At 37.0% G+C, this 22,778-nt stretch overlaps 2 protein-coding genes across 3 annotated transcripts in view; both read left to right on the forward strand.

Annotated features, from left to right (window-relative positions):
* Window positions 1-22,778, forward strand: part of LOC129761691 (ragulator complex protein LAMTOR3 homolog) — a 305,844-nt gene that overhangs the window by 12,956 nt on the left and 270,110 nt on the right. The gene's annotated exons all lie outside the window — the stretch shown is intronic.
* On the forward strand, window positions 5,653-20,794 carry LOC129761610 (uncharacterized). 2 transcript variants are annotated; one of them, XM_055759354.1, is made up of 4 exons: window positions 5,653-6,064; window positions 6,504-7,143; window positions 7,258-8,075; window positions 19,704-20,794. In XM_055759354.1, exons 1-4 carry the CDS (start codon window positions 5,960-5,962, stop codon window positions 20,514-20,516), a joined length of 2,376 nt encoding a protein of 791 aa, XP_055615329.1. In that variant the 5' UTR covers window positions 5,653-5,959; the 3' UTR covers window positions 20,517-20,794. The 2 variants fall into 2 exon arrangements, with proteins under 2 accessions (XP_055615329.1, XP_055615321.1); XM_055759346.1 differs by having other exon boundaries at window positions 6,504-7,149; window positions 19,704-20,790.

The raw sequence follows: 22,778 nt of genomic DNA on the forward strand, positions 1-22,778 counted from the left end.
TCTCCTAGCCGTATTCCAAAGCACTCTTTGGTCTCCCTTGACAAACCATTGACGAACTTTCGCCAATATCCACGCTTTTTTGCTTTAATCAGACCTTTTAGTTTGGCTTCTAGAGCTTGGTGCTTTCGAAACCATTCCACTAGTCCAGTTTTCCGGAATTTTTTGAAAGCGGATGATTTTTCAAGGTAGACCTTTGAACACTCCTTGTCCCACCAAAGTGATGGAGGACGACGTCGTAAAGTGGTAGCAGGAACACGTTTCTTTTGAGCTTGAAGTGCGCTTTCGTAAATCAAACTCGATATAAAATTATACTCTTCGAGTGGAGGAAGTTCATGCATTGAAACAAGTGCTTCAGATATTATTTCTGCAAATTTTCTCCAGTCAATATTTTTCGTGAGGTCATACGCAATATCGACTGACTCACGAGAACCTGATTCATTGGCGATCGATAAAATTATTGGCAGGTGGTCACTACCGTGGGGATCTTGGATTACCTTCCACGTGCAATCCAGGGATAACGAAGAAGAGCAAAGTGATATGTCTAGCATACTTGCCCGTGCAGGAGTATTCCAAAGTGTCTGTATCAGTAATTTTATATATCTGTATCAGTAATTTTATATCAAATAATGAAAAATCAAGGTATGAATACATCGAATAATTATCAAAGTAATCGCGATTAATGAAAAAGGGAACCATTTTTTTTCAGAAAATACAGTGCAAAATTTTTTTAACCGTCATGGTGTTTCGTCGAAATTCATAGAATATGCTAAATCATTTACGGTAGAAGCTTGATTCCTAGGTGGTGGAGGAGACTGGGAAGAAGAATTCAGGGTCTGCAGGAGTAAAATGCGGACTTGAAGAAGGTGGTCTCAGCTCCCGTTCTAAAATAGTAGTATTCAAATTCAGCGCCGAGGAAAATATACCATACTAGTGATCAATGATTCTATGACCAAGCAGAGATATTCAAACAAATCAGCTATTTCAACAAACAACATTCGAAGAACAGATAATTTTGAACAGCCAAAATTTTGGTTGGTGCAAAAAAAATGCATGTCGGACTCGACTAATATCGACAGACTCGATAATATGTGATTCGATTATATACAATTTTGAACTCGATTATATACAGTTTGGAAAACAATATTTTTTTATATTTTAAGTATGACTTATTTCAAAAAGGAAGGTAACCTTTTAACGATAAGGTGAAATTTAAGTGGCTATTACATGTACAGTGGGGTGAAAATCGTCATTTTTGAAGATTTTGCTTGAGTTTTCACCAGTTATATCGTTATATCGTTATTGCAGCCAAATTAAAAAAGCAGAAGTTCGGTGTCAAAAAACAAATTTTAGAGCGGTTAGAGAGCTTTAATTTAATTAATAGAAATGATCTAGTTCAATATAAATTTTACACATTAAACACATTAAATATTATTAACTTTCAAGTTTTCCACTTCCAAAATGTTAAAATCAACTAATTTAGATGTTCCACTACTATATCCTGTACAAAATTTTCTCATATTTCAAATGAAAGCAACAGAATCGTCTTCCGTAGCGTAGTTTTCAAAGTAGAGCCAATTTGAGGCAACAAGTCCGAAACAAAAAAAAAGTAGTTCTATAACTATTTCATTGTTGAAATTCGAACATATGCGTAGAAGGATTTTTATTCATCAAATATGATCGTCTATTACCTCCTGAAAGAATCTGGATAAATTTATTTTTTTCATGCGAGAAAGGTATTTTTTGACTTTGAGGGGGTGAATCAAAAATCAAATTCCTGTTTTATATTCAAGAAATGAAAAAACATACAAAAAACGATTAAAAACTTTTTTCTGACTCGATTATATACAGTGAAAAGGAATCAGAAACTGTATAAAATCAAGTCCGCCCTGTATTGTGCATCATTTTCATGGTGTGCTCTTTTTTCAATCATCCTAAAAACATCATGAACTTCAAAATTATGACATATTTTTTTATCATAAATGTATGTTTGTTTTGATTACAAGAAATAAATATTCGCTCGATTAATCGAATACTGAAAGACAATTATTCGAATCAATCGAATATATAAAAATCACCCCACGATTAATCGACAATCGAATAAACATTTAGACATCTCTATTTGCAGTCAAATCCCTTCCCACAATCCTCTGTATATTTATACCGTTTCCCCTCGCGCACTTATTGACGACACGGTCACACCTTTATTCTACACATCTTGACGGTAGCGCGACTTATGAGAAAGGCCTTTCAGCCATCTTGAATTTTGTATGTAAAGCCGGGTTCAGACGGTGCGAGTAAGCATACGAGTCGGTCTAGTCAGTTACTGCAGTGCAGCTACTCACACCGTGTGAACACATCATGCCAGTTAGTGTCATGTGTAATCCGGCGTGCGAGCTACTTCAAAGTTTTTTGAATTCACTCGCACTCGCATCTCTCAAAACGTCAAATACAGAATTTAGCGTTCGAATCAGGGATGCCAAATGTAAAGACATGTCTCAATTTTTTAAATATTTGAAAATATGCGAAGATATTTATAGACTTGAAAATTATTGGAAAAACAAATAAAACCCTCATAGTTTCTAAATGAAATCGTTGTTATTTTGATATGCACGCTGGCTGGGCATGCTTTCTTTTTGAGATAGTTTTCTTGAGAATCTCTAATATAGAATCATTATCAGGCACAACTTTCATTCAAAATTCTCTCACAACTTGCAAAGAAAGTATTGTTCTAAAAAACACAATACATATTCGATTTTAAAAAGTACATTTCCATTCATTATTTAAATTTTTGACGCGTATTTATTCCACCTGCAAATCTACCATCATTTTTATTTCACAAATTGGTACACGAAGCTGCTGGCAAGGCGAACTAAATAAAATTTAAAAAAATCTTCAATGTTGTCATTTATAGCATCACATACTTCCGGAATTATCTTAGTTATGAATGCTTTCGAGATTCTAAAAAATAACGACAACAATCTGAACGATATTCCAGAAGCAAGGCACATCAATGTCGTTTTTTAATTTCACTCTTGCAGGTATAGCATCCCTCATGAGTGTATCTCGGCGTTGTATTTTTGGACCAATGAAATCCAACAGTGTGCTACTGGAAACCTGAGACGAATACTGCCTATAGAGGAGTCGAATTCGGATCAATCATCTGTCATATTCGGACCTGATTGCTGTTCCTGACTATTTGATGGACATTTGAAAAATCATCTGGCATCCCTGGTAAGCCAATGCTGCAGTATCTAGTTTCGTGTCAGCAGCTCACACCGTGTGAACGGACAAGGCGAGTCAACCAATTGTCAAGCGAGTTCACCGGGTCAGTAGCTGCTCATTCAGTCAGTCAGCTACTAGCAACGTATAAATGGGCCTTAATGCCGGATTTACAATCATTCACATTGAGCGCGATTTTTTTTCTTCAATAACGATTTTTATTCGCCAACCAATCAGAGCAAAGCGCAAAATCACCCATGACAGTGCGAAAAAAGATAGAACTCTCCAAGCTTTGGCTGCGAAAATCGCGTTGCTTTGATGAGAGACACTACATACATCAGACAGGTGGAACAAAATATGCTTGATGGGTGGAACGATATATCGAAATAAATGTTCAGTTCTATACATATGAGGCGCTTCATAAAGTGAGAGCTGAATCGATTACCTGTTGCAAGTGTTTTTCTGCATAATAATAATTATTTTTACGCATTTTTGTTAATATTGGATTGAATTCGTTAGTTTTTCGATTCTTAATTATCTGGAGTTTTATACTTGCTTTCACATTTCTAGCGTTATGATTTTGTTCCATCAATTTAGTACGACCTTGTCCATAACAAATAATGGCAGTATGGTTAGAGAAACGCAGGTTTGACAGACAGATTATGACAGATCATCTCGCGATATCGCGCACCATTGTAAAGAGCTGCACTGAAAAATATCGCGAGTGAGTATATCGCATGCGATTAAAAGCCTGCATTGTAAAGAAAGCATAAAGCGCCCCATACACGCACAATACTATTGTACAAATTTATTGACATTATTATTGAAGGTTGTCCACAGACGTACAATATTATGGCGTCACAGTCATATTTGTGCAATGAAATTGAATCATTTGGTGATGATATTGAAGTCGGTCCTGAATATTGTGCAAGGCTGGCTACTGACGTTCAATATTTGATCGCAAGTACTCGTTGGAACCTGATACTTGATATCTCATAATGCCGGAAGTGAACGATTAGTCTCAATAGTCTCAATAAACTAGTCTAATAAAATCCCCGTCGGCGTTTTTGATGACCATCGCGATACGCGCGTCCTCGAAAAACAGTCTGTGAATTTTTTTTAGGATAACACTCACTTTACATCCGAGACGATGTAAATGTAAACATGAGCTTTGACGTTAGCTGACACCATATTGCACAACGTCACACAAAGATCATGCAATATAGTAAGCGTTGCACAATAAATATCTAAATTTTACAACATTTCAATATCTGAAACACACACATATTATTTCACAACCACTTATGTTGTGCAATAATATTGTAGATGTATGGGCCGCTTAAACAATCAGCAATATTTTGCAATATTTTTTTGCGTTTTGTGTGTGGAATTGTTTTGGTGGCAACAAGAGCATTGAAAAGTTGAAAGGTAAGACTTCTACGGTTAAAGCTAGGTTTGTAATATACTCTATCTTATTTGATGTTTCAGCTCAAGAGAACAAATCGACTCTCGGTGTCGGTTGGTGGTGGAAAATAGTTTTCCAGCGTTTTGCAGTTAGAGACGTCGGTTAATCGTTCGATTAATTGAAATAATCGAATATCTGTAATTTTAATCGAGTAATTTTGTATCGAATAATGAAAAATCAAAATATGAATACATCGAATAATTATCAAAGTAATCGCGATTAATAAAAAAGGGAACAATTTTTTTTAATACAGTGCAAAATTTGTTTAACTCTCCTGTACTCACATGCAAAATCATAACACATATACTCGCGCACGGTGTAACAGACCGAAAGTTGAACTTCTCTGTAATATTGCTATTGTATATTTTTTTAGCTTTATTGGTATTTTTTTGAATAAGAGGGTATAATTGGATGAACAATTTCCAAAGCTGTAACTGTAAAAATAACCATAATCCTCCGATTAATTTATTAAATTATTTGTGTGGCCATTGTATTTAGTGTACAACTGTATGAATGTCAAACATTTGTACTTCACTTTTGCACGTATGAATCTAACGACGAATATATCGACGAATAATATATGAACCCGTTCAATCCGGTGACAAAAAGGACTAAAATCAAATAAGAATAGTCCAAAAATGATACTATGCATTATATTTAATAAATACTCCACACCACTGACATTAATTTATACATTTCATTGAACAATATTCTAAAATAGGAAAAAATTCACATGTCCAAAAAAGTTACTCCTATACTCGCGTCGGTGTGTGGTGAAAAAGTGATACACGTCCCCTTCATACCATCTCATACCATACGCTAGTCGAAGACGAACAACGAATGACGACGCTAGAGAGAATCGCAATAACGACACGGTCACACCTTTAGTTATATATACACTTGCTCTACATGTAGGGTCTTTAGTCATTTCAAAGGCCTTTTATTATCTACTTTTGTGCTGCTGTCATGTCGGGAAAATTGACGTTGAAGCGGAAAGTCAAGCGGAATCGCGGTGAAAAACATTTTCCCTAAAGCCAATGTTTGTAAAACGGCAGAATTGCGCGTAAAATCGGAACGAGTGCAAATTTTATTCGTAATATACACTTTATGTAGAAGAGTATCATTGAATGTAGCAGTTAAATGAGTGTGAACTATAATGCTCGGCAGCTGTAGGAGAGTTTAACGAGCACGCAACATAGTTGCCTCAGAAAATCGGCAACTAACATCAAGCAGGAATTCTCAGCTTCAAAAAACATTTCATCGTGCCACCGCATAATGAATGTTCAAAATAAGACGTGCTTGTTCTGTCTGAAGCAACGCCAAATATTGGTTGATGATCCAAGTACCGCCAAAGCTATCCAGAAGACGTACCGCATCAAGGTATGTGTGCGTGTGTGTGTTTGTGTTGCAGTTGCTATTACAAAATTATCGCTTCCGAATGTGAAGTCAAAAAGTACTTATTCTTGGAAAGTGTACTACTATTTGATGGAGCTCTGTTATTTGGTCGGAATTTTGAACACTCCAATTCGGCGGCAAAAATGGCTACCTTTGTATTTTTCTTACGAAGAGTTCGAATTGGAAATATAAACCAGAGGCATGCGCAAAATTTCATATTCATAACAAAGGCTAGTTTTAATTCAAGTATATTTGAAATTTGCTCAAAATTGAATGAATATTTTGAAATGTTTGCAAACATGATACAATTAAATACAAAGACTAGTCAAATATTGTAACCTGATTCCTATGATTATATGTGACCTTTTCAGGGACAAACGAGAACTTTCTTCAATAATAACTGAAATTATTCGTTTATTCACAGCTTGCTTCGGATAGCTGCCGCGTTTGCATCGAATGCCATTTTAATATAAAACAAATTGGCGAGTTTAAGAGTACCATAGGGAATGCTGGCGACATCTCCGTTGGCAATTGCTTTGCGTGTAAATCAGAGAACACCGTAAATACGCCCGGAGTGGACAGAGTAGTGGATTATCTTCTCAAGCAGTGTAAGACCATTGACCTTGGTAAAACTGAGACCGCCCGGGCATGTGCGTCGTGTTTGTATTTGCTTGAGATATGCATCAAATACGAAAAGATGGCACGAAATTACTCCAATGCACAACGTTTCTGCAAGCAGTTTGCCACTATTAGGGAATGCAATGTTGCCTTATGGAAGCTGGATTTAGATAAAATAGGCAACATTTGTGAGAGTATTCCAGGAGGCGGAAAAGGCGCTAAAGTTAGTGGTGGTGGTGGACAAAATGTTTCAAAAGATAAGAATACTCGAAAACGAGGTAGGGGCTCGTTGGGTGAACGAGAGGATGCACCTGCAAAGCGATTAAGACATGAAGATACGGCGGTGCTCCCGGTGATGTTGACCAAGTTGACCCCAACCGTCACTCCCACAAGGACGGAGAAAAAGAAGAGTTTTTCTCCCAATTCCACTCCCGGCTCATCGAAAGGTAAAGGTGAGTTAAATCCTAGAATCGGATTTCGCTACATCATATTTCGCTTGTTCTTTCGGTTTTCGGAGTTTTTTTATTACAATTCTAATCAGAATCTTTCTATTTACACAGCTAATAAACAGAGCGAAAAAATTTTCATCAAACTTCCAATGCCGAAGAAGCTTTACTGGAAGAAACGAAACCAACAGCGCAAAAGGTATGGCCCTCCTCATTCGCCTAGTCGGTCGATTCCCTCTTCCCCGTCCACAGAAGACCTTAATAGAATCTTCAAGGTAGAACTACGGCCACTAGTCGTCAGGATAGAACGTGTCGATCTATCCAGCTATCTCAATAGGACGACAGCACACGATACGGACACGCGACAACTTCGGAAACCCCAGGAGGAGTTCATTGGGTTAGACGAAGAGGATGTCGTAGAGCTGCAACAGAGCAATACTAGCATATGTAGCTCAGCCGGGAAACGAAAAAGTATTCTCATAACGGAACGCATTGAGAGTCCTTATTCGGCGAAGAAGAAAGTCAAGTTCTCGGACTCCCCGAGCATAAAGTATGTAGATAAATTGTCCTTCAGCGAAGACGAGAGTGGTGGAAGGGAAGGTAGCGACGACGAAAAGGACGCTGATCACAATGACAAAAAGAAGAGCGCAAAGACGGCGAATGGCAGTCCTATAACACCACCGAATGCGAAATCTCGAAAGACAAAAAATTCGAAGAAGGATGAAGCAGAAGAGCAAAGTGTGACTGAGGAAAATACTGCTGAAAAGGTACCAGCAGAAACCGGGAAGGATGCCACTCGTAGTAAAGATGATAATCCATCGAATGATGACGATACGACGCATGATACAACAAGGGTTGAGGAAACTGACAGTAACAAAGACTATGAAGGAACACAAGCCGAAACATGTGCCAGTGAGGTCGAGGACCGAGTGGTGAGTAATTTTTGAATTTCTATCTCGAGCCAATTGAAGTTGGACTATTGATTTACTTGAAGTTTGGTCAATATCTGAAGGGTATCTTGCTGAATGCAATGCTGGTGTACATTTTATGTTTAAAAAATGTAAAAAAAAAGCGGGAAATGCGGGAAAATGTCGGGAATCAAAATCCATCAGGAAAAATGCGGGAAAAAATCGGGAATTGCTTCATGAAGTCGGGATTTTTTCGCTCAATGTTTTTTTTCAGCGCTTTAAAATGTTACTGATGTTTTAAGCGCGTCAAAACTTCGCACGAGATGCAACAAAATATTTTTTTTGATATACCAAGACGAAGTCGTTTTCATTGAAATTTGTTTCGAAATTGATCGGTGTTCAGTTAGACCGGACCATGTGACATTTTTATGATTTCGAAACGAACTTGAAGTTCAGCGTTCTGCAATTATCGAACCGTCCATTTTGTTTGTTCAGTATTCTGCCGCTCTATGCATAGTTGTCACATGTTCCAAAATCAATAACTGAGAAAAACGCAATCAAAGATTTCTAGCACATCTGTCTACCAGAAGCTTTGAGCAATTCAATTTGGCAATACGTCGGATTTTTCATAATATAGAATATCAACGTTGGACAATTGAGGTTGATGTTGTTTTTTGAAAAGCTGGGAACAAACAATATGTTTTTTATGGTTTTCTGGAAGACTAGGCATAAAAACATCGTTTTATGAAGAAACGTTAAAATTGTCAAAAAGTGACATGGAGCAACCATGCGTAGAACGGCAGTATTGTTCCCAGAAAAGTTAGCTACTCTCTGACAATATTGTGATGTATGCTAATTGCAAAAACATCAAATCTAATGCCCAACACAGATAAATGTTTGGCTTCCTATATACGTACATGGTCCACTCTGACTGAACCAATGAAACTCTTTTTAAGACTTTGTTCACTATGACTGAACAATGTCGAAATATTTTTCAATCAATTAACAGTTGTGAGTCAAAGTGTGCCCTTCTGTTTTGAAAATTAGTGGGAGGGAGGGGTTAGATTGAAATTGTATAAATATCTGGTGGCATTTAAAAAAAATAGTCTCTGCCATTGCGATCACTCACACAGAAGACCCACAAGAACATTTCATCAATGTACATATTAACTTCAAGGAAAAGTTTTGTTGGTTTGAATTTGGTGTTTGGAAATTGTTTGAATTCAACATGTATTTGATTGAAACATAGTTCACTCCGTCTGCACATTATATAGAGCAGGGGTGGCCAAACTTTTGGACATAACGGGCGACTAATTGTTCAAATGCTAGGCCGCGGTCTACCATGAATGAAGTACTAGACGATAAAACATAGTTTTAAACCTCCTGTACTCGCGTGCAAAATCATAACTCGTATGTCACAGACTGTGCGTGTTTCTGTAATTTTGCAATACGAAACTTTTTTTAAAGCAAAAAATATATATAACGGCGTTCTCAAGAATTGGACATCTTTCAAACCACTGTGACGTATCTTGCGAAAAGTTCTTGGGCTACATTCTTACAAGGGCAAATTGACTCTAGAACTAAAGCCACTTGACCATATGAAGCGCCGAAACTTCTCCGATTGGGCTCTGGCAAATCTTGAAAAAAAAGATGATTTTTGTCACAAAATCATGTGGTTAACTGTTTTCGACCAGAATTGGAAGATCTGGATATCAATGATATGTGGTTTAAACAAGACGGTGGCACTTGCCACACAGCGCACGATACAATGGATGTATTCAAAAGTAAGTTTGGTGAATGTGTTATTTCGAAAAATGGATCTGTCGATTGGCCGCCTCGTCCATGCGATTTGACGCCATTGGATTTCTTTTTATGGATCTTTATCAAGTCACTGGTCTATGCTATCAAGCCAGCAACTTTAGAAGAGCTCAGAGACAACATCCAACGTGAAAATCACAACATTCGAGTCGAAATGTGTGGCCGAGTAGTGGAAAATTGGGTTCAACGGAGCGATCGCTGTAAATTTTCGTATTTTGTAAATCGATAGAATCTTATCGAATCGAGTTATTTCGCGAACGTCTGCGAATTGCATATTTTGAAACATTTCCGAAATGTTTCCCAAAGCAAAACATCAGGAATGTAACAAGCAAACTAAACAGCTCGAAAAATTATTCCGACAGCTTTCACCTGACTGTATCTATAACAGCAAAATAGAGCTAACGAGCAAAATTCAGTTTAACTTGGATTACATGATAGAGTCACTATTTAATTTTAGAAATTTCTAATTTCTCATTCACTAGTTGCTCTATTCATGAATATATTTCTTGAAACAAATCTGCGCAATTAATTCACATTACTTATCACAGTTTTAATATCAAAGTAACAATACTTCATTAAAACTGGCATTCGCAGTCTTCAAAAGCGAAATTTTCTCCAAAAGTTTAGCTCAGATTAATTATAAGGTTTCGAATATCAATAAAAACAAAATTGAGTTTGTTTCCGAATGTTTCCAGCATTTTCAATTGGTCATTCAACAAATGATATGCCTGGAGAAAACATTGCTTAAATTGTTCCTATAGGCAATTTTTTGCTTTATTACAAGTTATGGTTGAACAACTGGATGTGTTAATATTAAATAACCAACTATTTGAAAGAAAATATTAAAACGGAAACTTTAATGAAGAAATATCTACTCTTACAAATAATATTTGTTATTGAGGTTAGTAAAAATACCTTAAAAAATTATCACGGAAAAGGAGGAGAGATATTTAATCAATTGCGTTCGAAGGTGACCCTATCCTAAACCAGCTGGCGGGCGTCTAGGAATACCTACACGCGACCGGTAGACCGGTAGATCCCTGATATAGAGTAATATCTGGTCTGCTTCCTGACAGCAATGAATAACCGTAAATGCACTCGAAATGCACTGCAGTGCATAAAACATACTAGAATCCGATGATGGGTAGAACAAAGAGTCCCCTGATAAAGAAAAGTCCTAAAAATCGCTGAGAAAATCTTCCATTTCCCCGTTTTCAACAATACGTGACTTTTTGTGACTTTTTACATTCGCTATGGTTAATAGCACATGGTTCCAGAGTTGAAAGTTGAACTGGATTTGTAATAACGCCTCATAAACATAATAAGATTAATTCACATTCTCTTTTTTTATGGCTTTCTTATGGCATCCAATAGAAACTTTCACATCTTTGAAAAAAAGGAGTTCATAGTATAGAATGTAGATCCAATATACGGTTCAAAACAAGTCCTTAAAATAAATCAAAGCACTTAAGTAGAAATGGGACACATTAAAAAAAATACTTAGATTCAGAGTCATTAAAAAGTGCTACTTCGTTTTATTTACTTCATCTTCATCTCTCATATGCTGCTATTCCTGTTGAGCATTTCTGTCCAGTGTTATTTTAACAAGACAGGTTTTCTTTGTAGTTTTATTTGCGATAGTTAATGAAATCCACATATCTTACTGAATCATATAATGAGCTTCGAAAACATGATTGCTTATTTTTTGTTATAATTTGTTTATTGTTCAGGCATGTGGATGAGATTTGATTCAAGTAACTTAATTACTTAATTTGACTTGCATTGAATTAATTGTAGAATTTCGATTGCATAGAAGAGTCGCATTATGGATTTTTGGTTCAACTCAGGAATTGATCATAAAGGGTCATAATATGTTTGGATCTGATCAAGGAGGTTCTGATCAGTTATTCTAATAAATGAAGCTTTTTGAATTCTGAGTAAGTAAAGGTGGGGTCCGTATCTCCTGAACCCTACATCCAACCCAAAATTTGTTGCTAAGAACCACACCGTCTATTTTTTATCACATACGGAACTTGGAAACAATAAAGTGACAATCTTTTCGCAAGTCGGGTTTCAAAAATCAATTTTTAACTAACACCACAATATTATTAAATTTTCATTTTTGAGAGTCGGAAATTTCGTGAAATCATGCGCGAAAAAGTCGGGAAAAATGCGGGAATTCAAAAACTGAAATCGAGTGACCACCCTGGGCAGTGATACGCAGTGAAATTTCAACAATGACAGAGTTATTGTACTTGTTTATTGTACCGGGATCTGTTTGCCTTAAACTGTCTCTACTTCAAAAAGTACGCTACGTAGATTCAGTTGCATACATTTGAAAGAAGATAAAATTTAGTACAGGATATAGTTGAAACACATCTTCATAACATTTTGGAAGTGAGAAACTTAAAAGAGTATTATTAATTTTAACCCAGAAATTCATAATTATCTTGATTGTTTTCTATCAACTAAATTAGAGCTCTCAACCTGCCCCACAATTTGTTCTTTGACATCCAACTTCTATCATTCTTAATATATATGCAATATATAAAGATTCTGGATAATTTTTTTTTTATATGAGAAAGGTGTTTTCGGACTTAAAGGCGACCTATAAGTCACCTCCTTTATGTTCAAAAAACGAAAAATATAAGTATAAAAAACGAATAAAAAATTTGTTCGACTCGTTATATGCAGGATTTGATTATACACAGTGGAAAGAATTCCAAGATTGTATATAATCGTGTTCGCGCTGTAAGAAATAAATGTTTGAAACTGTATATAATCGAGTCCAAAATTGTATATAATCGAATCATATATGGTCGGGTTTCTGCCAAAACGAACCATGTGCCAAAAACATTATTTTGGGATATTTCAATTTGAAGTTTGGGCGCCTACTAATTGACCGTGGCTGATCAAATCTATTATTTTATCGCCCACGTGTGTTACAAACAGGATGTTTACAAAGCACTAAGATTCTGAATATCTCTAAAATATCACATAAATATAGAAAGAAATGACTTTCAGTTTCAGTACGCATGCACTCAGTTCACTTTGGCAAAATGAAAATTAAAGAATATGGTTTTCAGTTCAATGTGGTTGGATGTATTTATATATGTCTCAATAATTACTGCAATAATAATATTAAAATGGCTGAGAAAAACTTATGATTCTTTGTCGCTGATCAGGTCGTAATTAATATCAACATTTTGAGCATCGGAAACCATCTTCATGAAAAATTCTTGGTTTACAGGAGGTACATTTTTCAACAGATGTTGAATGTCATTGTACCTCAAACGAGGAGTGCTGCGCCCATTTGGATGTAAACGTGTTTTGGGCAACCACAGATGTAATCCGCTTAAATCAACATTTTTAATCAAGTTCGCTTTGAAGATTCGAGATAACCATCTCATTGGCACTCTAATGTTTATACATTCATGATTTCTTCGTGATAACACATGAAATTACTCTGCCCAGCATCACTCTATAGCAGCTATACTCAACCGACGGCCCACCAGGCTCTTTTGGTTGGCTCGCCTGGCTTCTTATCATTTCGTATGTGTAACAATCCCGAAAATTTAAGAAATCATTTAGGAAACATGAGATGAGAATAACGGAGTTTAACACATTACATATCACACATCCACACATTAGCTAGTTACGTGGTATTAGTAGATTAAATATCTAATCAATACATTTGATCCGATCATTGTGGTTAATCCTGTCGACATTAGTGAATAAAAATGAAAATATCGGTATGAAAATATGAATATGAAATCATTACCTTTTTTGACATAAGACTACGTCTTCCAGTAATGGTACAAATAAGAAAACTTGTCACGGTTCTTTATGAAATAGTTTTACCGTTAATATTTATTTTAGCTATGAATGAAATTTGATGGTTTGCATTCCAATCGAATCGGAAATTCGTTATTTTTTTCCGGTAATTCATACATTACGATTCCCTAACCCATAAATGATTTCAATTAAGAAAAAATGGAAGAATACACATTTTACTATCATGTTCTTGTGGATAAGTATGTATGGGGGAGATACAATATTCAAATATCACTGGTAATAAGAAAGCAGTCTATCTCAATGCTGATGTCAGACTTAATAGTTTTCGATTCTAATGAATGACAGATATCGCACTGTATGGCGCAATTTTGTTCGGATCGATTTGCATGCCGTCTGGTGAAGAGTGTCTTTATATTTTGCATCACATCATATTTGAATCTGTAATGGGGTGTAAGTATAGAATTTGGGGATACAAAGTTCCGAGCGTTGACATCTCTTTGCCAGTTGTTCATTCGAAAAGATAAAAGATTTGTTTCAATATCTCAAAACTTTCGAAGCAAACTTTTGAAATCACAAAAATCTATAAATATGAGTACCTGCTTGAAAGCATAGTGTACAGCGGAAGAGATAATTAAATAGGAGATACCTCGTCGGTTTTCATACCCTGGAGATTGTACGAATAGATAACGGTAGTGTGGGACAAATATACAATCGCCTAGAACCGCACTATTTGTAGTGCGAGAAAAATGCCGCGATACATACAGAATGCGTTACGTATAATGTTCTGAGTGCGTGTACTGTTCTTGCGAGAACAAGAATGAATCATGAATCAGTCATCTTCAGCTGCATGTACAGAACAACACAAACCCATCGGTCTTTTTCAGGGCCACTAAAACTTTCGACAAAACAGTTATTTAAGAATTTTCTATGCATTCCAAAATCTATTTAATATTTATGTTTGCCTGAAGAAAGCTTCTGTGAATTCAGGAGTGCGTTTGGATTTATTAGTGTAATGAAGATGTTTTGAATTGTAGAGGTTTTAAGCTTTCTCAGTTTATTCGCCTATAGCATTGAAAAAGACCAATTTGAAATACCAAACTAAACAACCCGACCTTGAGAAATACTGTTTGGAAAGTCTTGCTGCTTGGATGACTGATAAATCGTCAATTTGTGATTTTTTCAATTGATCATTCAACTTTTGTGATTTCATTGTTTCCGGGTTGAAAGTGACGCATGGTATTTTTCAACGTTGAGAGTTGTGTTCTTCGATGAAAAACTGAAGTTGAAATTTTGTTTCGGTGGTATTGCTTTCGCCCCGCAGCCACCACATAATACGTACGATTCAAATTTTCTGTTACCGTTCGGCGTCTGCTGAAATGTTTCGTTTTCCATTGGAGATGTAATTTTGCTAGGAGTTACTGAAAAACTACTTAGCTATTCAAGAAGTTTAGTATTCCAGTATTTTCTCAATGGTGTTCTGGATCAGCATATCTCTTTAACGTTTCAGGTAAATCAGGTAAATAATGTTCTGCTTTCTTCCGTACTGTTTTCATATACCGCTCCCCTAACCAACTTAGTGAAAAAACGGCCTCCCCTAGTATCATTTACCCGCCTTGCCTTGACACAAACCGGTTTGGTAAATAAAACAGCTGTAAGGCACACCGCCATGTTTTTGATCCCAACATTTCAAACATCAAAAGAATTTGTTTTCTTCAAAACAGCGATCCGTGTTGACGGCATTGAGCTTCGTTTACTAGTTTAGGGGAGCGTCAAAAATAGCTGATTTTCAGTTGGAATGAACACGTTTTCAAAATTAAAATCAAAAATGAAAATTAGCTTTTCCATATCAAATTAGTATTATATTTAAATGAAAAACATTTTTATTTGCAAGTGATGAAAAAGTCTCATAGGAAAATTGTTTATGAAGACAACTTTGTATTATAATAAAAACAATCAGTAACAATGTTGGAATTGTATAGCCATATGATTGAATGAAAGTCAGAAATACGTGTTTCAAGTAATTAAAAAACATGATGTGAAAATTTTCATTCAAATTTTAAAATTTAAGAACCGGCTTGTGTCTTCTAATCTGATAGAGATTACACTAACGAGTTTGGGACCCAAATTATGGCTCTAATTTGAAGTCGCCATCAGACGTCGACACCATGCCACTGTCATCGCTAATTACAAGTTTACCACCATCTGACTTATCGTGATGTCGATGCTGAACTTTCTCAGCAGAGTGATAGTGAGAAATTGAGTTCCCCACTGACAATTCTGCTTGAGATTTTTCCTAGCGATCTTAGCATCAATCCAAGTAATATATACAGGGTGGGTCATTTAAAGTGGAAGCATCTGGCAACCCCATAACTTTTGACAGAGATGTCAGATTAACAAATGTCATACCGCGTTGGAAGCGTCATTTCAGTACAATTTTAACCATGGAACAATACACACCTAAATAACGCGCTGAAATTTCAGCTGTACATTCAAAATAACTTCTCAATTGTGTTAACTAAACGTGCGTGGAAAAATAAAAATAAAGTTAAAACATCGCCTGGAGACAACACTATACGTCGATTATATGCCAAATTTATATCGTCTGGTAGTGTTGGTAATGCCAGTCATCTGTCCAGACAACGACCAAGACGTTTCGACGAGAATATTGATGCCGTTCGAGCTAGTGTTGCAGAGACTCCATCGACATCAGGTCGCCATCGTTCGCAAGAGTTAGGCATCGCTCGAATCACTCTCCGACGCATAATTCGTGTTGATTTGAAAATGTTTCCGTATAAAATTCAAATGGCTCAACAACTTAACCCATCTGACTTACCACGTCGACTTGATTTTGCGAAATGGACCATCGAAATGACCAAAAATGAACGTGGCTTTTGGCAAAAAATCATAATGTCTGATGAGGCGCATTTCAACTTGAATGGAGGAGTGAATAAACAAAATTGTCGGTTTTATGCTACTGAAAACCCTCAATTCATCGAAACGCAACCTCTTTACGACTAAAAAGTTACTGTGTGGTGTGGCATTTATGTCGATAAAGTCATCGGCTCGTACTTCTTTGAAAACGAAAATGGAGCAACGGTAACCGTGAATGGGGAGCGTTATCGGACAATGATAGCCGATTTTTATTGCCATTTGTTCGTGAAAATGAATTGGACAATTACTGGTTCCAACAGGACGGCGCTACATGCCATACAGCGGCTGCCACGACCAAATTATTGCCGGAAATGTTCCCCGGAAGATTAATATCGAAAAACGGCGATTATAACTGGCCACCGAGATCACCTGATTTGACGCCTCCTGACTTTTTTTATGGGGATATTTAAAATCCAAGGTATACACTGGTAAACCAAGGACCCTGGCTGCGCTGAAAGACAATGTCCGACAAGAAATTGCTGCCATATCGGCCGAAACATTGGGCAAAGTGATGGAAAATGCCGAAAAAAGGGCACATTTTGCGGTCAAGGCCAGAGGCGGTCATTTACGAGATATCATAATCAAAAAGTAGTTAGAACAAATCTCCTTGGACCAAAATAAATGAATTTAAAAAAAAAAAATTTTAAATTCCACTTCTTTACTTTGCTATTGCAAAAACAAATCCTTCCACTTTAAATGGCCCACCCTGTATGAAGAGAAAAATGAGTATAGTCGCATATTCAAAATTATAAAAGGATAAAATTGAGTATGGTCATATATATTAAATTGTTTACAAAAGTGGACGTTTCAGTTACATCGGATTGTTGTCTTTGTTATATTTTTTGTTTTATTGATTTGCAAGAAAACACCAACATAATTGAATTTCAACTGCAGTTTAATTTACACTTGCACATTTCGGAACAAAGATGTTATATAATGTTCCTCAAAAAAATTCTGGCTCCTCTTCTAATGGGAAAGACAATTTGAGGTTATGGGCGTGTTAAACAAATGGAATATGAGATGAAAAATAACAGAATCTTAAAATGTATTATTAATATAATATTTTAGTGTAACAGGACCCTGGTTGATTGAAGAACTGTTAAAACATTATATCAGGTGTTGTGAAAAAAAGTGGCAGTGAAAAATTCGCAGCTGTTTTTTTATTATAAAAAAATGCCATCAGAAGAATGTCATCTGGCATAGACTTCCCTAGGCATGGTCTATAGCAGGCTGTTCATAGCGACGAGACAGAAGGTAACATCAAGAACATTATCTTGAGACGCTCCTGCCACCTCGCGAAAAATTCAAGAGCCAATTTTGATATCAAAGGTTCGGCATGTAGCGAAGTTCTTGATGAAGTGAAGTAGTTTTCCGTCAACGCCCTAATTCGCCAGAGTTTTCCGCACTAATGGGATCCATGTTCTTTTGTACACCTTTTTCCTGGATGATGAAGTTTCGAAGACTCACCAAGGCCACAAAGTTACTAATCGGTGGTATCCGCTCCCTGTCGACGGATAAACTCGGGGTCATATTCGGAGATGGAGAACTATACCGCGATATATTACCCGAGCGTGTTTGAAGTATCTTCCGGATCGTTGAGGGTTATACCGTTCACTTGGACAATGGGATTGTGCTCGTTTATTTTGCGGCAAAGATCCCCAGAGGACTGATTCTCGTTGATGCGCTCCAGAAAACCGGTCCATCTGTCTAGCTTCGCTTTCCGGATTAACCCCCGTACCCTGATCAGCTGCACTCGATACTTGTTCATGGCAGTTTCCTTCATCGGATCTCCGACTGGTAGTCGTTTGGTCACACGCAGAAACTTTCTCCGCTTCGTAACCTCCCCTTTGATGTCGTCGGACCACCCATACAGCACATTTGTGACCAAAGTGGTTTTCATTCTTGGGATGGAGGTTCCGGTCGCCTCTATGATGGTTTCATGGAAAGTGGCAATGGTTAACGGGTTGTCCCTAGATAGCAAGAAATCGGAGGATATATAGAAGCTCTTTCGAATATCCTTCTGGGTCTGCGAGTCGTGAGCAACGGCGGGTCTTTGAGGCTGATGGTTATCGGGTGATGGTCGCTACCATGGAGGTCGCCGACTTGTTGAATGAAACCGGCTGCTGAAATACCAATTTCTCAAAAGAAATGATATCTCGGTTTGATTCCTTCCCTCCTCATCAAACCAAACTACACCACTCGCTCCATCCTAGTCCTAAATCCTAATCCTGTTCAATTAATCTAGTGTTAGATTTAGTTATTACTAAATTGTTAGTCTTAATTATATAGAAAATAAGTTATATTTTAAGGTGAAATTTGACTCTTTAAACGTTAGATGATAAGTAATTGAGTCTGATTGATAAAGGTTTTTGGAAAAAAACATGAACCATGACACTTGATACTTGCGAATATTGTCATTTTTGTTGTTTTCATGGGTTAAACCTCCTAACGCTTGCATTAAAAAATTAAAAAATGAACATTTCTCGGACGGTGATAAAAAAAACTCCTCATTTAAATTATCATGTTACAAAAATGTTTCGACGCCCTTCCGGCAGTCCGGCAGCTGTCACAAACATACTTTTCGACATCTTTTTCAGTTCTTGCTCAGCTTTATTTATTAGTTTCTCCTCCATTTTCGCCACGAAATTGTTGGAGCAGTCCCTCCGCTTTAGGTTTGCCCAGAAATTCTCGATGGGACGCAGCTGGGGGACGTTCAAAGGTTGGCGGTCTTTGGAACAACTACTTCTATCTACAACTTCCGACAGGCACTTTGTGCTGTAAACCTCTCTGTTCACCGTAATTCCCGAACGGAAGAAGAGCGACTATGACACCCCAGAAGCACCCTCTTCGGGAACTCTTCTCTTCCCATTACGGTCGTTCTTCCTCCAGAGCTTTGTTCAAACGTATTAATTGTAGTCGGTACTGTTCACCAGTGATAGTTGCGGACGGTTGGTGCTTCCAATTCTGTGTCTTGATTTTTTCAGTGAAATTCTATTTTCAATCGTTAATATGTTGATGCTATGTCAAATATGGATTTTGGCTTTATTTAATCATTTTTTACATCATTATAAACATGTTTATCACATTGTCTTCTTTCTCTTACACTAGGCCAACGTTGAAACTGAAAACGGTGAAATCAGTGAAAAGAATTCCACAGCTGTGGAATCGACCTCAACGCCGGAGTCTGAAAATGAAAAGGAATTACCTCCCGAAGAATCAACGGCTCCAATGGAAACGGATGAATCGGAAACTTCCGCTAATCCGGAAGCAATCGCTGAAAAAAGTGACGAACCTGCCGATGCTGAGATGCACGATGCAACAAGGAGTGATTCGCCAGAAGACGTGGACATGGTCGAATCAAAATCACCCCCCGCAGAGGACGTTGAAATGCAGGAAGTGACGAATGTACATTTCAACGGAGAGGAACATCATTCCGTTCAGGAAAGTTCCGATGATAAACTTCGAGAAAAAAATGATTCGCCAAATGAGGTGAGTTCGGCTGATTTCGAAGCATACGATAAGAATGAAGAGGAAATCGAGCAAGTTCAATTGTCTCTGAGTGATTTCTTGGGTCAAGAAATATCCGACTCCGAGCAAGGAGTAAACGAGCTCGAGACACAAAATAGCGCGGAAAACACATCGGACATACCAACTGAGAAGCGGCATCCGGATTCAGAAATTAAGGCAGAAACTCAATTGGCAAATGAGTTGTCCTCTGTATGCCAGTCAAAGGCTGATGTAATGTTATCTGAACCAGAATCTTCAGAGAAAGTAAAAAATCAATCCTTCTGTTCTTTGGACGATGTTGATGATATATCTGACGATGATGATATTTTGGATCAACTGGATCGAGCAAACGGCGGTACAAAAGATTCCCCAGATTTGCCTCCCTTGGGCGAGGATAGTCTTCAGAATGTTTAGACATAAGTGAACTGGAATTAGATATTTTTTTATTTGTTTTTAATTTGGACTATCCCAAATTTTCGGACAAGATATTATATATTTCGTAAAGAAAATTACGTACATTAAAAATGGTCAGATACAGCAGAAAAGAGAATACTTCTTTATTATTACCCATCTAAATCTACTTTTAAATAATTGGATCATGCGAGAATAACACGAGATCTTTATATGTGAAATATATTGTTAGTGAATAAAAAATTATAAAAAAAATGCAAAAAATATATTGAATTTAGTTTTGGCAACCGAATTGAACCGTATGTTTTACATTGGAAGGTAATGAAATTTCATCTCAAGCGGTCGAAAGTGGAAACTAGAATGAGTCTGGGGATAACTTAACCTGAAAACTCGAAGTTTATTTTTATTTACAACTAGCTAACCCGGCAAACTTCGTCCCGCCCATTTACTTGATTAATTCTCGAGTAATGCAGAAATTTGTGTTTTATTTGTATGGCAGCCACCCCTAAGAGAGGGGGGAGGGGTATCTAACCACCATAGAAACATTCATTGCACCCTAAAGTTTCCATATGCCTAATTTGGTTTAATTTGCTTGATTAATTCTCGGGTAATGCAAAAATTTGTGTTTCATTTGTACGGCAGCCCCCTCTTAGAGAGGGGAAAGGAGTATCTTAACACCATAGAAACATTTATTGCATCCTAAAACCTCCACATGCCAAATTTGGTTTCATTCACTTGATTAATTCTCGAGTAATGCAGAAATTTGTGTTTCATTTGTATGGCAGCCCCCCCTTTGAGTGGGGGAAGGACTGTCTAACCATCATAGAAACATTTATTGCACCCTAAAACTTTCACATGCCAACTTTGGTTTCGTTTGATTGATTAATTTCCGAGTAATGCAAAAAATTGTGTTTCATTTGTATGGCAGCCCCCTCTAAGAGAGGGGGAAGGAGTATCTTATCACCATAGAAACATTTATTGCATCCTAAAACCTCCACATGCCAAATTTGGTTTCATTTGCTTGATTAATTCTCGAGTAATGCAGAAATTTGTGTTTCATTTGTATGGCAGCCCCCCCCCTTTGAGTGGGGGAAGGACTGTCTAACCATCATAGAAACATTTATTGCACCCTAAAACTTTCACATGCCAACTTTGGTTTCGTTTGCTTGGTTAATTTCCGAGTAATGCAGAAATTTGTGTTTCATTTGTATGGCAGCCCCCCCTTAGAGAGGGGAGAGGGGTCTCAAAATATCACGAAAACCTTCCCCGGCCCCAAAAACCCCTACATACCAATTTTCATGTCGATCGGTTCAGTAGTTTCCGAGTCTATAAGAATCAGACAGACAGACATCACTCCACAAACAATACCATTAAAATGGTGAACAACTGTCAAATTAAAAATAAGGAACTTTTGCTCAACAGTATGATTTTAAATCCAAAAGCTGAACCAAAGATGTAAAGCCCAGACTGTGTCACTTGAACTGTAAAATATGTATTCAAATAGCAAAACATCTGAATAAAAATGCATTTAAGTTGTAAAAAAAAAACAGACATCACTCCATTTTTATATATATATATATAGATAGGGGTCTGGGGTATGACTTCATTCTGGAAAGGGTCTCTTGCCCAAAATAGTTTGAGAACCCCTAGTGTAGATGGTTCGTGTAGAACAGAGATGGCCAAACGGTAGTCCGCGGTCTACCGGTCGCCCGCGTAGTTATTCCTAGGCGCCCGCCAGCTGGTCTAGGATAGTGTCACATCCAAATGCAATGGAATAAATATCCCTCCACCTTTTGCCGTGATAATTTTGTAAGGTGTTTATGCCAACCTCAATAAAACAAATTAGTTGTAAGGGCAGATATTTCTTCATTAAAGTTTCGTTTTTATATTTTCTTTCAGATTGTCAGTTCTTTAATATTAACACATCCAGTTGTTCGACCACTAAAGTAAAGAATTGTCACAAGGAATAACTTCAATAATTTGTTAAATGATCAATTGAAAATGTTGGATACATCCGGCAGAAGGTTTCGAAAATCAATAACAAATTAAATTTTTGAAGAAAACTACGCTTTTGAAGACTGCGTATGCGAGTTTGGATGCCCTATAATGTAATTCTAGTTGAATAGAATTTTACTTGTTAGCTATATTTTACTGTTATAGATACAATCGGGTGAAAGCTATCGGCATAATTTTTCGAGCTGTTTGGTTTGCTCGTTGCATTCCTGATGGCTTTGCTTTAAGAAACATTTCGGAGTCGTTTCAAGA

Source organism: Toxorhynchites rutilus, chromosome 1, assembly GCF_029784135.1.
Source record: "Toxorhynchites rutilus septentrionalis strain SRP chromosome 1, ASM2978413v1, whole genome shotgun sequence".
NCBI lineage: Eukaryota > Metazoa > Arthropoda > Insecta > Diptera > Culicidae > Toxorhynchites > Toxorhynchites rutilus.

Coding starts and splice junctions, on each gene's coding strand:
- LOC129761610 (XM_055759346.1), top strand. CDS start 5,960: ATGAATGTTCAAAATAAGACGTGCTTGTTCTGTCTGAAGCAACGCCAA. Junction 6,065..6,503: donor AGAAGACGTACCGCATCAAG/GTATGTGTGCGT, acceptor GTTTATTCACAG/CTTGCTTCGGATAGCTGCCG. Junction 8,076..19,703: donor GTGAGGTCGAGGACCGAGTG/GTGAGTAATTTT, acceptor CTCTTACACTAG/GCCAACGTTGAAACTGAAAA.